Genomic DNA, 17,042 nt, shown 5'->3' on the forward strand with positions numbered 1-17,042 from the left:
AATCAACATAATAAGTACAACGCAAGCTGGAAGAACATGGTTTTATGCACAAAAGGCATTGGGGGGTGAGGATCAGCCATGGATAACCTGTGCCTGCAAACACTGCAAGATGTCATGAAATGTAAACAAAGTTACATAACGATGAAATTATGACACAAATACAAATAATTTTTCCACTTGGGCGAAAAGGGAGAGAGTGACAAGTAAGGCTGGTCACATGACTGTTTACGCGGGGAAAAGAGAGGTAACTCGTCGGTGAGTGTATTTTTACGTGCGCTTCGGGAACTTCAAGGGATTCAAGTGTTCCACTATCATTCGATAGGAAAAGGGAGATAAGCAAAAGATCATGAGTGAGGATAAGAAAAAATAATGTATATACTCATGCTGTCATATTTTGCATAGTTTTCTTTTTACAGCAATCAATTTTGAATTAACTTCAATTGTCACCTTCTTGGGGCATTCTCAATGTTCTACTTGTGTTTATTGAGTTGAAATCATGTAAGTCATAATATATATGTTGCAATCAGAAAACCAAGCAAAAACAAGGGTTCAGTTAATGTCAACCAAGTTATTTTTTCTTTCTCAACTAAACAAATATATTTAAGTCACCAGAAGTAGTTTTTTAAAGTGATGGTCTACACATACTGATGTTGAAGCAAGATTACAGCTTAGGCAAATAACTGTAGAACAAAGCCTCTCTGACCTTGAGGCATATCAACACATCTTTTCATTTTTTTCTGAAGGATTCTGATCTAAAAACTAGCAATGCATTGTACACACAGACAAATCCCGCAAACCTCTTTCTGAAATATGTCATATAAACCTTGAAAACTTTTACTGTGGAAACATCTGTGACACTTCTTGCACTGACAGGTTGGGTGTCAGTCTGCCCACAGGCAGAAATCATCAGGTTGTGCATGAGGTGACCTCTTGCATTCCTCGTGCATGCATGTCAACTGGCTGCCGTCAATGTCATCAGTGAGAGATCTAATCTAGGCCTATACGTTGCCTGTAGCCACGGAGTTGAGTATGATGAACTACTAGTAGACTAGCACAGATATATATAAACTATACCTTGAAAGACATTTAGAAGTTGGACGAATATGAATACATGACTGGTTTTATGGATAACAACTTTATAATATTTTTTATAGGACATTTCAGAGCTAAATCTTGCTCTTTCATCAGGTGAATGCTGAGAATTGTATAAAGAATAAAGTTGTATATCCATAAAATGTGTCATGTATTCATATACCATATGATTCAAGAATGTTGTAGAACACAGACCTACAACCATGTACCATTCCCACCTGACTGAAGACTACCACCATGGCCAAGGTAAAGGTCACTGGAAGAAGTTACTCTTGCCTGCCCAACTACCATAGTGTTTATGGCCAATGTTCAACTACAGTATGCTATGCTATGCTGAACGTTGTTCTGTAATACATGTACAAGTAGAGATGAATATATTGCATGTTCTTTCATCAGTAATTTACACAATGAATGAAAATGGACCAATACACTGGATTAACCTCGAGCCGCTTTATCTGTATGAAATGTCTGACAATTCAACACAGCATCCAAATGTTCTAAATGGTATAACTGTTCAAAAGATAACCAGATCACAAAACCCACGATGAAAATAACTGAAAGTCACTGCGGAATGTGCCAGAGCATAATAACCACCAACAGAGAAGACGAGGACCAAGATTTGTTACGCACCAGTTGAACTGAACTTGGTCGTCACATCGTTGTGAAATTACATGAAAGATAAAAACACTACAGGAATATGAATTCGACTCAGCATTCAGGGAGCAAGAATTAGCACTGAAACGTTGTATAAAGAATAAAAAAGAAGTTGATATCCATAAAACGTGTCATGTATTCTTGTTCGTCAAACTTCTAAATGCCTTTCAAAAACTTCACTACAGGAATAAATAAATAAAAAATGTCTTCCAAATCCCCAATTTGTAGTTATCAAAGATGTGAGACCAATAGAGTTTGTAATAATTTGATGTTCTAGGGTACATCAGACATGTTTGCATGTTCTCACAACACAATGAGAGATCTACCCTGGGCCATGTGGGATGAGCTGCCTGAACACTGGAGCTGTGCGACAAATGTTCACTGTGCATAGACACAGGCCTTACTGTTTATACAACACTCAGCAACAAAGTTAAAGAAACGTCTCACTACAGATAGGTATACAAAAATGCCTCTATTGGAAGCAATTACACCTTGTTCCTGAAATGTTTACAACATCAATTTGAAGGTTTCCACAGGGAGCCTGATAGTAGATTGGGAGGTAGTATATATGATGATACATGATGTTTTATCTACATGACTACCTATCTGGTTGAAGGGCAACTTGCATAAGGACTCTTTGTGCACACTGACATCAAATGTCATTTACTTTCTGACAAAGGTATCTCCCACGCATAGTTTGTTTTAGGGAGTGTCAGCTGCCTTTCACACAGAGGAATCCTGTAGCAGTGGTGTATATTGCATCAATGGTGGCTTCACAAACACCCACCACCCACCACCATTCTTCCTCACAACACGTGCATGTGCATATTTGTTTTGAGTGAAGGATACTAGTTTTTCCTGCTGCATCGAGCCCCAACATGAGTATTCTCATCTCCTTGTTGCCGAACACCTTTGACAAGATCTTCCCCATCCCGGCTGGTCAGTTGGTCGATCCCTGCTTTCACCTCCAACCTGAAACACCAAAAAACAAGGTCAACACAATATTCCAACAAACACCAAAAACAAAGTCAACAATCCTCACTACAAACACCAACAAAACTCACAATCCTCATACAAACACCAACAAAAAACACCAAAAACAAGGTCAACACAATATTCCAACAAAACAATCCTCACTACAAACACCAACAAAACAAGGTCAACACAATATTCCAACAAAACAATCCTCACTACAAACACCAACAAAACAAGGTCAACACAATATTCCAACAAAACAATCCTCACTACAAACACCAACAACAAAACAAGGTCAACACAATATTCCAACAAAACAATCCTCACTACAAACACCAACAAAACAAGGTCAACACAATATTCCAACAAAACAATCCTCACTACAAACACCAACAAACAAAACAAGGTCAACACAATATTCCAACAAAACAATCCTCACTACAAACACCAACAAAACAAGGTCAACACAATATTCCAACAAAACAATCCTCACTACAAACACCAACAATATTCCAACAAAACAATCCTCACTACAAACACCAACAAAACAAGGTAAAGATCAGTGTATCATGCATACTATACCAACAAAACATAGTCAGTATGGAACCAACAGTTAACCAACAGCAATGCAAACAAAACAAGATTAAGGGCAACCTATACCCACTTGCAATACCTACAAACCAAGGTCAAGGTTAACCTTTCCCAACAGTTAGGATACAGCATAATCCTCTTTGTACACAGGGTCTGATCACAAACCAACAACCAGGAATGTAACACTGCCTTGTGAACAAACTGCCAGGTCAAACGTCCGTGTTTGTGGCAGTTGAACTATATACATAATGCCACTATATTCTGTATGACAGATGTTGAGTTACTTCAGCACTGAATATAGACTAGAATGAAATCTTCAACACATGGCCATATTTGGGTATCAAATCTGCCGGACTGTACACTGCTGCAACAGGTCACTGAATGGGACTGAACTCTGACACGTACTGTAGGGACACTTGGACTAAGGTTTACCCGGTACTTTACTCAGGTCAGGGTTTCTACCACAAACTGAATTAACAATGTCATGCATACTAGATGGTCCAAACAAGATAATTTGTTCGTAAGGTCATGATTGAAAACAATAAGGAAAATGAGAAAGTGAATCAAATTCATGAGTGTTTGAGTGAGTTTGGCTTAACACTGCTGTCCAGTGTATTCCATGTGATCACTTCATGTGTCAAGTTTACATGGGAGAGAAGCCTGTAGCAACCCACTAGCAGAGGCAGGCTGCTGACAGTCCACAACCTGTAACCAGGGCTAATCTGGGAGGATAACGTGTATACTGAGAGAAGCAAGTTGTACAAAGCAGGCAACAGCAAATACAAATGTCCTGCACTTCTGCCAATGTGTCTTTCTGTTGAAATCATTTACTTTTAGACAAACAACCTTCTACTATGACAGTCCCACTCAGTTACAAGCATGTTATTGCTCTGTTCTGATCAGTGATGAGATGTATGTGATTGCAAGATTATGAGGTTATTGTCAGAATGTCCCGATACAGTTATCTCTTTACTATCATCACAAGATAACAACTGAAATACTTACTATTAATATATAGGCCTACACCATGTAAACATATTGGTAAAACATGGCATATTACGGTATTAAAGCAACACATTCTTGTCTTGAGTTGGCAGTTACTTCTAAACATTCAATGGACAATGCTGGAAACATGGTATGTGGGCCATAGTGTATTTAAACATCATAATTATCTAAAATATAAATACAAGAATATTTCATCTGCCCACACACTGCAACACAATACAGTAACAGCAGTCCCCTGACAGACAGACAGACAGACAGACAGACGGGTTGATTAGAGAAATAGTCCTATGCTGACAGAAAGCAGGTGACAAAATGGATGATGATGATGATCGATGAGTTGGTTAAATGTAACCGCACCCCAACAGCATGGATCGTGGAGATATTAAGACAATCACAGGTTTGTTTGGTCCAGACTCTATTACTGACAGGCTGCTGATCATTCAGCTGGAACTTTGCTGAGTGTGGTGTTAAGCAATAACGTAATCCCTGGATATCTGTACTGATTTCCATGTGACACCAGTCAGGTTATTACAGAACACTGTGTGTGTTCACCTACAGGATCACCGAGGGAAGGAACACATACATACACAGGCCTCAGATCATATCCTTCCATTCATCAAGATGGGAGACCATGGGCTAGCCTAGTGGTGACACCAGTCAGGTTATTACAGAACACTGTGTGTGTTCACCTACAGGATCACCGAGGGAAAGAACACATACATACACAGGCCTCAGATCATATACTTCCATTCATCAAGATGGGGGACCATGGGATAGCCTAGTGGTGACACCAGTCAGGTTATTACAGAACACTGTGTGTGTTCACCTACAGGATCACTGAGGGAAAGAACACATACAAACACAGGCCTCAGATCATATCCTTCCATTCATCAAGATGGGAGACCATGGGCTAGCCTAGTGGTGACACCAGTCAGGTTATTACAGAACACTGTGTGTGTGTGTTCACCTACAAGATGGGGACCATGGGTAGCCTAGTGGTGACACCAGTCAGGTTATACAGAACACAGTTCACCTACAGATCATATACACAGGCTTCCATTCATCAAGATGGGGACCATGGGCTAGCCTAGTGGTGACACCAGTCAGGTTATTACAGAACACTGTGTGTGTTCACCTACAGGATCACCGATTCTGAGGGAAGGAACACATACATACACAGGCCTCGATCATATACTTCCATTCATCAAGATGGGGGACCATGGGATAGCTTGGTGGTTAGAGCATTGCTTGTCACACCAAAATACTAGGGTTTGATTCCCCACATGGGCACAATGTGAGTATTGATGGAGTATTGCTAAAACAGTAAAAGGCTGCATATAACCATAGTCATTCATGGAGCCAGAGATAGACATGCATGTTGCATAGACATTTCACTCCTGGATGTGTTGTTCAGGTGAACGTCTCTAGCTATATCAACCTGGTGTGATGCTGCAGGCTTAGTAACCCAGTGATAGCACATGGGGATACATACATGTCATGTTTCCAGGAAGTAGTTTAGGCAGCCAAATGCATCAGTTCCACAAACAGAAACATTATAAGACACCAAAAACATTATTGTTGAACAATTTCACGAAATTTTCAGGCCTTCATCATGTTGATGTCCTAAACATACTCCCAAATTCCCACCCTTTCAACCGTCATTCTGTTCAAGCTAGACATTTCATACTTTCCACCAACCTATCAACAACCTTGATTAAAAAATCACTGGACCTCATTACCTTCAACTGGTAATGTATGTTGACCTTCGAACCCTGAGTCTGAAAGACACCCAGAATATTAAGTGACTGAATGACACAAAAAGCTGGCCAGCAGGCTGCATGTACCTTCACCTGGCTCCAGCAAACTAACAATGTACAGGATGACTAGTCCACTCCACATAGCTGTTCATGAAACCGGGCCACCTCAACACAATGTCCGATAAGGGCGGAAAGTTATTTTCTAAAAACGTTGTTTTGAAAAAAATCGGAAGTTTATCACGTTCATGCGTTCAAAGTAATATACGTTTCAGAAACTGTCCCAGCACTGTTCTTTCTGCAGTACTGTTTATTCAACTCTGGCATTCACTGATTCAGATAAATGGAAGGAAATTCCTATTCCTGTAGGGAGCTGCATGATCCCACATTATGTTATGATATTGTGTGCAGCAGCAATGTTTCAAGTGTCCACCGAGGAATGTGGCCGTGAGCTGCGACTGCGGATATCCTGACAACGCTGTCAAACAGTCTCCGCCTCGTCATCAGCTCCACCTAGGTCAGCCTTACTCATACCAGGTTACACATGCTTCTCCATTGTGTTGGTATCCTGTAGCAGACATACAGACATCATACATGCAGGCTGTAACACTTGTCTTATAGACTGTGCATATATTGTAGGCCCGCTGGGTAATGTCCAGCCATGACTACACACAAGGGGGATGTCTCTGCCCTTATTAAGGTCATCTCTTTGTCCACTCCTATATTTCATAATCATGCAAAGTGTGAGTCAATTCTTTTCAAGATACTTAGTCTGAAATGTTTCCCAACCCAATTCCCCTCTTAAAGAAAACCTGTTGTTTCTAATACTGATTTCATCATGTTCATAAAAAGCCAGCTAGACTTGCATATTTCATAAAGAAGACATGTTGAGATAATCCCTCATACATGGTCCATGGTTATCCTTAGGCCAAAAAAAATAATGTCCGTTTCCGGTAACCCGACCGACCCTATCTTAACCCCCCAACGCTAAATCTTTTTTTAATCAAGTCAATATCATGACTGGAGTGCATTTCAACTCATCATTTTCATCCAAATCGAGTATGATATTTTCATGTTTTTCAGTGTACGTAGGGCTAAAATGGGTTGCATTGAATTGGCATAATGGGTCCTCACTGACCAAATCTGCAAATAAATAACATAAATAATGATTTGATATAGAAATCTTTCAATGTTTCATCATAAGGCATTATCACTACATAATATGGTACTCTTGAAGACCTCAGGTGCCCACCTGGTGCCACTAAGAAATAAAAAAAAAGAAAAAAAGAAGAAGATAAAACCGACCCACCTAACCTATTTCTAAAAAGCATGTAATAGGAAATGGACATATCTTTGATTTTGGCCTTACTATTTGTGAGTTTACCAATAAAATACCATTGCTTGAATTTTGTTGTATTTTTGGGGAATCTAAAACTATGAACTATTAACCATTCAACTAGACTGAAAGAACTGGTTTTCCCTACCCGGCTTAAGTTAGTTGGTTGAGTGTCTGTGGTCACAGTGCCTTTATGAAAGACATGGAAGTATACCCAATGTTCTCATGTAGCAACTGAGCTTGGTCCTTCAGCATGACAAGCTTTAACCACCAGGCTAGCACACTGTAATCCTCAATCATGAGCATAAGCCATTGACAAGATGTCGTTACTTTCTCCTACTAACCCTGTGTGGAGAGTGTGACCATATGGAAGCTGGGAGTTTCCTGTCTACTCCCCTACAATTACCACTTGGTGAAATCACCTATCTGTATTTAACTGGCACTGACACCTGTTGGGGAGGAAGACATTCACACCCTTCAAACCACACTGGAAATACGATCCTGACCCCAGATACATATCCCAGCTGCACCGTGGCTGGGAGGGGATGACAGGAGGGGGGCGGCCAGATGCTGGCTGGAGACAGGAGAATATCACCAAGATGTGCACATGGCTGTAGGACAAAAACAAAGCATTATCCCTGACACTGCATGGAAAACATATCATAGTTCAAGTTCGGAATACACACAGCTGCAAGTCAGGGGAAGAATGCTAATTTTTTTTAGTGTCATCAAGAAAATGATTCAACGTCTGGATCTGATAATACTGAAACCTAAAACACACAAAATTGCTCCTGAGACAGAAACATTGAAATTAATTGAAAAAATGACAACACATGCTACATCAAATGGAGACAAAGTTTTGTATATTTTTTTCAACAGCAACATTTTCACTAGGAGTAACAAACTGCCCGGTCCTGTTAAGCTCAGCCCCATGTTGAGAGGGACCACAACCTGCTCATGTTCATTGTTCAATGTCTGTCACACATGGGCTACGTGTGTGAATTTCAATTGAGTGTATACTGCCATAAATATCAATATACAAGTTGACTGGCAATGCTTGGCGACTTATGGTGTTTACCGATGGGCTAATTATTCACACCTGACATGTCACATTCAACGTGTGATCCACACAACCAAATCCATTCCCAGACAAGGATACACTTGCCGTCCCACAACACAACTGCATGAGCAGGCATATTCACGGATGTTCCCTCAGGGCACAAATATGACTGCTTATGATTACACACTTACTGATAAGCAAGCCTTTTAATTCTGTACAGAAGGAAGTAGTTACCACATTAAAACCTGAAGAGATTCCTACCAAGAACTTTTACACATGCTGACATTTTTCCATGTTTCTCAGTTCTATACCATTTATAAACCTCCAGTGATATCACTCTATAGTCTATTGTCTCGCCAGGTTCTCTTTTTACCGAGTAAACCTCTACAGGCAGTTTTGCGGGTATTCTCCAAGAAATCCCAGGGGTTTCTTTACAGAATTGCCCGCATCCTGGGGATTTTCTGAGGAACTGCAATTGACTTTGAATTACTTTACTTGTTTTGAAGATTGATATAACTTTGTCTTGTTATTACTGAATACAATCATACAATATCACATTATTGAAAACTTCCAATATATTGTGCCGATGCCTGGTTTCGAACCTGCAACCCTTCGCTTACTAGCTTGGCGGTTTTATCCACTAGGCTACGAAGGATCACTGTGAAGAAAGAGATTGTCAGTATAAACCATGTGTTCCTCACAAGACGGGTAGTGCGGGCAGTGCATGTGCAGGACACGGGTAGTGTGGGCAGTGCATGTGCAGGACATGGGTAGTGTGCCGAGCATGTGCATTGTGCAAGGTGTCAGCTGCCAGTTGATTTCAACAGTAAATACCAAATATTAAAATATTATCTAAAGTATATCTTAGGGTCGGTTCATAAGTTGGATCAAAACCTCTAGACCCTCCCCAATTTCCTCTGCTGCGGACTTACTTTTTCAAACAAAACCTCAGAGTCGGTTTTGATCCTTCAAGTACGCCATGGGTGAAAATGTTCAGACTGAATAAAAAGGCAGTGTTACAATTAGGCATGGGAGGATCCTCGTCATATACTTCTATGAACTGTTCAACATTAGGACAGCACCATCAAGAGTCCGAAGTTACCATGGTCCCCTAGTTTCTTTGCACTTTCATGACCAGCTAACCTAGACTTAACTACCTGTTAAATGCACCGACTCCATGTTTAGTGATAAGTAATGCTAGTAGTCAATATCTGGCTGGGTTATGGCAAAACTCTGTGAATATGTTTTGAATCCCAAAGAGTGATACAGAATTAATAAGTCGACAACAATAGATAGTATCATATCGCCTGCTGTAAACTCACGATGCATCAGTGAATCACAACACCCACTCCCTGGATGTAGTAATTGCTGCTACAGGAAACGGCAACGCCACAAAGACCGAGATTAATATGTTCACTGTGAAGTCATGACTCTGCTAATGAAGAATCTATTGTCAGAAAAACACTAAACATATCTATTAGTGTAACCATGGTAACAAAAGGGTAATTATCCCAATTCCATCTGTCAGTAGTGCTGCATTTACCTGTGATGATTACATTTCTGCCAGTCACACATGAAGATTCACACCTGGGGCAAGACATACGACACAGGAGAAGTTCACTGTTCTGTACATATACAAACTCTTTATCTTCCACAGTTAAGAACGTCAATTCTTACTCTTATCTTGATCCAAGGAAAACACTACATGTGTCCATATGCCTTCAACACTTACAGTCACTTTAGATGTGGCCAGTCTGTTTCTAGCCACTGGTCTGAAGCTCAAGTTTGGATAACATCATTTGATCCTGAATATACTGTTTATGAGAAAATAAAACACACAAAAAAAACCATAAAAGAAAGTTGGCATAAGTTTTGACAAACATGGCCAGCTCAAGGTCTCCACAGAATACTGACAATATTGAAAGTATGCAGTATACCCTGAGCCAGCTGACAGCCTAATCAAGGGCGGTTCCAGAAGTCTTGCAGGTTTTTGTTTGTAATACTGAATATAGGGCCCAAACATGTTAACGTAATGTTGAAGCAAAACAGTCATTCCCACAATCTAGGGAACATTATTGATATTATTTCCTCGTCCAAATGTAAGCTGAATACGTAAAGGTGATTGTGTACTTCCTTGTATTTACAAGCCACTCCTACAAATATCCTACTGCAGTAAGCCAATTAACATGCTCCATTTTCACACGGTAGTAGAATCCTGGATTCTACTGAAATAATCTCTGTGTGTAAACAAAACCTGATGCTAACCAAATTACTGCCTGAAAACTTCAAATACTGAATCCAAGTGATAGACACTTGACTAGATTTGAAATAAAGTAGAGTCCACAGATCATATGGATTAAGGCACTTCAGAGGAAAGTGTGTGTGGGTGAGAATATTGTTTCACGCTGAAATCAGCTGGTTAAAGTTTTATCACAACAGCTCGTAAGTAATCAAGTTGGAAATATACAAACCAGTGCATGATAATGATGAGCAGTTAGTGAAGTAAACATAGTAAAAAAGCCTAACCAACAAGACAATGGACTTAGTCAACCTAGTCAACAAATGACAGAATAGTTCATTTGTTTGAATCAGACAAACTAATCATTAATATTTCAAACACAGCCCCATTCAGATGCTGTGGCATACAATGAAGCAAATCAACAGGCCTGTCCACCAGCTCCCTCCAGATGCTACCTACACAAGCATGGGTTCCTGGCAACCTGGCCATTACAGATACCCTGGGTGACCATCAAAATGTCAAACTCAAAAGCCACAAAATAGAAAGACAACATAAATTTCAACTATACAAACATTAATATGATGAAACAGCCATTGCCTCTTGCTGAAATTATGAAGTGGCAACAAACTGAATCTCACTGTGGTTGAGCAAGAAAGGTATCCCCAAGTCATGGCAGGACGGCTTCACTGACAGATGTAGCCAGCGCTGGACCCACTCCTGATGAGTCCAGTCTGCTACAGATGCAGCAAAACTCAAACATCACACCTGGATCTTGAGCAGAGGAGGGCAGGCTGAGATGACGCTCGGTGTAACAGAGTCAACACTCTCAGCCCCTCTTACTGGGTTCCACGTATTGACATTACAGACGAATGCCCGCAGATTGGCTTGTTGAGGAATTCTAGTCACTATCAACCTATACAGTATCACCATTACATCATTGGATAGTGATTATGTTGTTTGACTAACAGAATTATGTGGCATTGTGAAGTAGACTTCATCACACAGATACTGTCCATCACTATTTGCAGAGACTTGATTGAATCTCTCAAGACATTCTAATTGTTGTAACAAACTGACTAAATAATAACGAACTAATGAAAAGAATTTTAGAATAGTCATTAATATCAACAAAGTCTTTTTTCGAAACCAACAATACCCAATCCCAACCCAACAATATGGCCAAATACTGAAAGAAACCTCACGTCAAATCCAGTGTTTGCCCTTAACCCTTGAAAGCTGCAGGCCCTAAGGACCCAGAACCATAAAAAGTTGTGGCTCCTGATCAGAATGTGTAGGCCGTATATTTTGGCTGCAATATAAGTAATTCCCAGCAAACAGAAAATGTGATAACATTTGCTTCATTGCTTCCTTGAAAAATGATAGTCGTTTCACTTACAGACAACAGCTGCTCAATGAGATAAAAACTACTAGAAAGTACTGAATGATATTTTCTGACAAATGATACTCTTGAAAAAGCTGTCGGCCATAAGGACCTGCAGAAACAAAAGCTCTGGGTCCGAGTGGTTTTCAGTCGGCTTCGGACCGACGCTAATTTCAAATGCTGGTCAAGACACTGTTTATAATATCATCCATTTTACATGAATCACAATCTATCACCCATAATAGGATTCAAGCTAAACGTTCCTCACCAGTCAGGGAACTCAACTCCGTAATATACCGTAGAGAGAGATTAAAGCAGGTTTTATCCTTGTAGAGTCCTACCCAAACCACACACATTAAGCCATTAGCCTGGGGTTAATCAACTGAATGGCTCTGTAATTGGTGTCAAAGGACAGCCTTGGGTCAGTAAAGAGTTTCAGGATTAGTATGAGGACATATAAGTTATAACCATGCTTATCCCATACCTGGACTACAGGTTGTTGATCAACAGGTAAAACAACTCTCGTAGTCTAATTACACTAGTGAACTGAGTAAATCACGTGAAACACTGCACATTATCCAGTAATCAAACACAATGAATCACTTTGCCATAGTTAATAAATACATAAGTCAACCAATAGAATTATCCATCAAGATATAACACTGAAATGAATATTCTGTGGTTCAACAAAGAATGCCATCATGGTCACTCACTGCTAAATCATAATGTCATGCAGTTGGTATTGGTGTTAAAACTCTATCCTACATTACTGATAATGTAGGTTCCCTTATAAAATATATCTCTGATAACCAACTTACAATCCTCCTTGAACCAATATCTCTGATAACCAACTTACACCTCTCCTTGAACCAATATTTCTGATACCTGACTTACACCTCTCCTTGAACCAATATCTCTGATACCCGACTTACACCCCTCCTTGAACCAATATCTCTGATACCCGACTTACACCCCTCCTTGAACCAATATCTCTGATACCCGACTTACACCCCTCCTTGAACCAGGGGCGGTGGGGTAGCGTAGTGGTTAAAGCGTTCGCTCGTCACGCCGAAGACCCGGGTTCGATTCCCCACATGGGTACAATGTGTGAAGCCCTTTTCTGGTGTCCCCCGCCGTGATATTGCTGGAATATTGCTAAAAAGCGGCGTAAAACTATACTCACTCACTCACTCCTTGAACCAATATCTCTGATACCCGACTTACACCCCTCCTTGAACCAATATCTCTGATACCCGACTTACACCCCTCCTTGAACCAATATCTCTGATACCCGACTTACACCCCTCCTTGAACCAATATCTCTGATACCCGACTTACACCCCTCCTTGAACCAATATCTCCGATACTCGACTTACACCTCTCCTTGAACCAATCTCTCTGATACCCGACTTACACCCCTCCTTGAACCAATATCTCTGATACCCGACTTACACCCCTCCTTGAACCAATATCTCTGATACCCGACTTACACCCCCTCCTTGAACCAATATCTCCGATACCGACTTACACCCTCCTTGAACCAATATCTCTGATACCCGACTTACATCTCCTTGAACCAATATCTCCGATACCGACTTACACCCCTCCTTGAACCAATATCTCTGATACCCGACTTACACCCCTCCTTGAACCAATATCTCTGATACCCGACTTACACCCCTCCTTGAACCAATATCTCTGATACCCGACTTACACCCCTCCTTGAACCAATATCTCTGATACCCGACTTACACCCCTCCTTGAACCAATATCTCTGATACCCGACTTACACCCCTCCTTGAACCAATATCTCTGATACCCGACTTACACCCCTCCTTGAACCAATATCTTTCATATCTAAATTCAGGGCTCCAGATAAAGGCCGTATCGGCGTATGTACGGCTAAAAGATATGCACGATACGATAGGAAATAATTTAGGAAATGTAGCAGATACACACCACAGCAATAGTGTACGGTCTTAGAATCATTTACAGATGTATTTATCTGAAAAAAGTATTTTTTGTATTGTTTACACAAGACTAGCAATGTTGTGGTGCATAAATGAAACGAAACAATAGATTACTGATACGCCATTAAAGTCCATTCAGTACTCTAAATGTACTCTTAAGTTTTTCCAGTACTCCTATAGTGTAAAAATAAGGAGTCCGTACTCCAGATGTTGAAAAATTATCTGGAGCCCTGTAAATTACAACTCTTCACGGACCATCCATGAACCGGCACCTCTGATACCTGACTTACAACACTTCATGAACGTATCTCTGATACCTGACTTACAAAGACCCAAGAATCACAGTCTGGACAACTTTTGTTGACTGGTGTTTTGTGAGCTGCATCCCTGTAGACACATGTAGTGTGTTATCAGTGGAACATGCTGCAGCCATCTATGATCAAAGATAATGCTGTGATTAACTGACAGCCGAGCAGCTGATCTCAATCACATACCAGGTCAATCTACCTGTGATTTACAGGTGTATTCCTTAACAGAAACATTATCCAAAACCCTCACTAGGACAGTTTAGCATGCTGTATCAGAGGTACAGATAAGCTGCGTATCTGCGTAAATTACGCAATTGTTTTGGGGAAAACTCAATTCCTATTAAGTCTATTGCGTACAAGTACGCTTGATTTTTTGTAAATACTCAATAAATGTGATCTTACATGCGTACACACAAAAATGTCAAATCTTAGCTTGGGTACCGGTGGATAGATAAAATAACTGAGGTATATTGAGAGGTTCTATTTCAGGACATGAACGTGACAACTTGCAGTCTTTCTTATCATTTTTCATATTACAGATGAAACATAAATAACAAACACTAACATTTAAACTTTATTATATTTTTAAAATTAATGGAAAATGGCAAAATACCCAATTGAGTTTGAGTGAGGTGAGTACAATTTATTTGGTTACTCAAAGGAAAACTAGGATACCCAATTGAGATGAACACAAGCGAGTACATAACTCAATGACCCAAAAAGTTATCTGTAGCTCTGCTATATCTTATTACTTGTTACTTCTGTGATATCCCAAATAATGATCACACAGATTAATATTTGTATTCCTGTTGATAGTTGACATAAGGGTGTACTCCTTGCAGTGGTCATCACACAAACATCTAGCTGCTGATGACTGGTCACGATGGCAGTCATGAGAGCCATGTCATCACTCATGTTAAATAACATAGACATCAGGACACCTTGATTACACAGACATCAGGACACCTTGATTACACAGACATCAGGACACCTTGATTACCACAGCACATGGTTCACACAAGCCGGACAAGTTTACTTTTTAGGTCTGTCATGAGAAGTCTTTGAACTCAGATTCTGTCATGACTGAAACTACACAGGAATAATGTGGTTGCAATGCTGAGAATACATTCTTCCACACTACTTCTGACAGCTCACTGGTGACACGGGGTCCCAGACATCAGTTGATTGATGGACTGTAGTTTAATGCTGCATTCGGACATATTTCAGCTGTATGATGTAAATAATCGAGTCTGGACCAGACAATCCAGTGATCAACAGCATGAGCATTGATCTACACAAAGGGGATGTGATGACATGTGTCAACCAAGTCAGCGAGCCCGACCACCTTTCTCGTTAGTAAGGCTGTAACGATTCACTCGCATATTCGGTGAATCGAACCATAGCCCTTCATGAATTCAATTCGTTATTTGTGGTCACCAGAACAGAAAATTAACAAATATTTATGTTTTTTTAAGGGAGCATGTTTTACTTGAACCCTTGTGTACTTTTTGAAAGTGAAATGCAGTAATGGAATATGTACTAGGTTAGTTTGTCAAGGCCACACATGGTACTGTCAATTATAACTATTACATACCAAATTTGAGTGTCATGAGATGACTGGTTATTGCTGTGACAAATCAAAACTGTCAACATGGGCGTTCCATATTGTACATCAATCACTTAACTACAATATTGTATTTGTGCATAATTATTCGTATTCGTTACCCAATATTCATGATGCGTATCATATTCACCACATAGTGTATTTGTTGCAGCCCTACTCGTTAGTCACCTCTTATGACAAGAATGGGTTGCTGAAAACCAATTCTAACCCGGATCTTCACAAGTCCTGAGACATCAGGGCCAAACATTGGGCAGGAAACCAAACCTGGTCATGTTTGTTCCAGTACTCACATCAGTGAAATGGGCATCATACAGAGAGCTGTGTACTGGCAAATATACTGTATTGCAATATACAATTCAGGTACCTGTATTGCAATGGTTGCAATAGGTATTGCAATATATTGGGAGCTAATCTGAGCTGTAGTGTTGGATAGTGACAGACACTGATTGTACATACAGATCCTATCCTCTACAGACTAAGGCCCTTAAAAATAAATGTCATGGTTCTATTAACAATATAAACTATGTACAGTATGTAATTTTGTCAATAACAACAAAAATCAGCTATGAATGAAAGTATGTGTAGATCTGAATTAAAACCATAGAGATAATCACAAATCTTTACGCATTTCTTTTAGTTTTACCCAATGTATTGGTGTTCATAAATGATATTGCAAATATAAATGCGATATATATTGTTTGAAAAGCCTATTGCAGAATATTGTGCAATCCTACACATTGTAAGCATGATGGGAATCCTACCAAGCTAAACACACACTTCCGTTACTACAGCTATTCTGTACTTCAAAACTGAATGAAAGTGTTCTCCAGTATCAGTAGCAGGAGACTACTGTGCTGCCGTGATAGCAGCTGGATGAACCTTCCATCCTGGTGCACGCTCCTGTCATATCACTTCCTGCATCAATGTGTATAACATACCGGTGTAACCACACACATTTAAAACATTTGACTGCAGCTCTCAGATGATGGATGTATAGTGCTCTGTCTTATGATGCAACCCTGAAGCCCTCCACAAAGATAAACTGTGTTTTGG

At 40.1% G+C, this 17,042-nt stretch overlaps 1 protein-coding gene across 1 annotated transcript in view; it reads right to left on the minus strand.

Annotated features, from left to right (window-relative positions):
* Positions 1-17,042, minus strand: part of LOC124267681 (ADP-ribosylation factor 6) — a 34,091-nt gene that overhangs the window by 9,054 nt on the left and 7,995 nt on the right. The window contains exon 2 of the mRNA XM_046702652.1: positions 2,596-2,718. Within this exon, the coding sequence (XP_046558608.1) occupies positions 2,596-2,677 (82 nt within the window). The 5' untranslated portion in view covers positions 2,678-2,718. The remainder of the gene's footprint in view (positions 1-2,595; positions 2,719-17,042) is intronic.

The sequence above is a fragment of the Haliotis rubra genome, unplaced genomic scaffold, assembly GCF_003918875.1.
Source record: "Haliotis rubra isolate DU_JTF1 unplaced genomic scaffold, ASM391887v1 Scf133, whole genome shotgun sequence".
NCBI lineage: Eukaryota > Metazoa > Mollusca > Gastropoda > Lepetellida > Haliotidae > Haliotis > Haliotis rubra.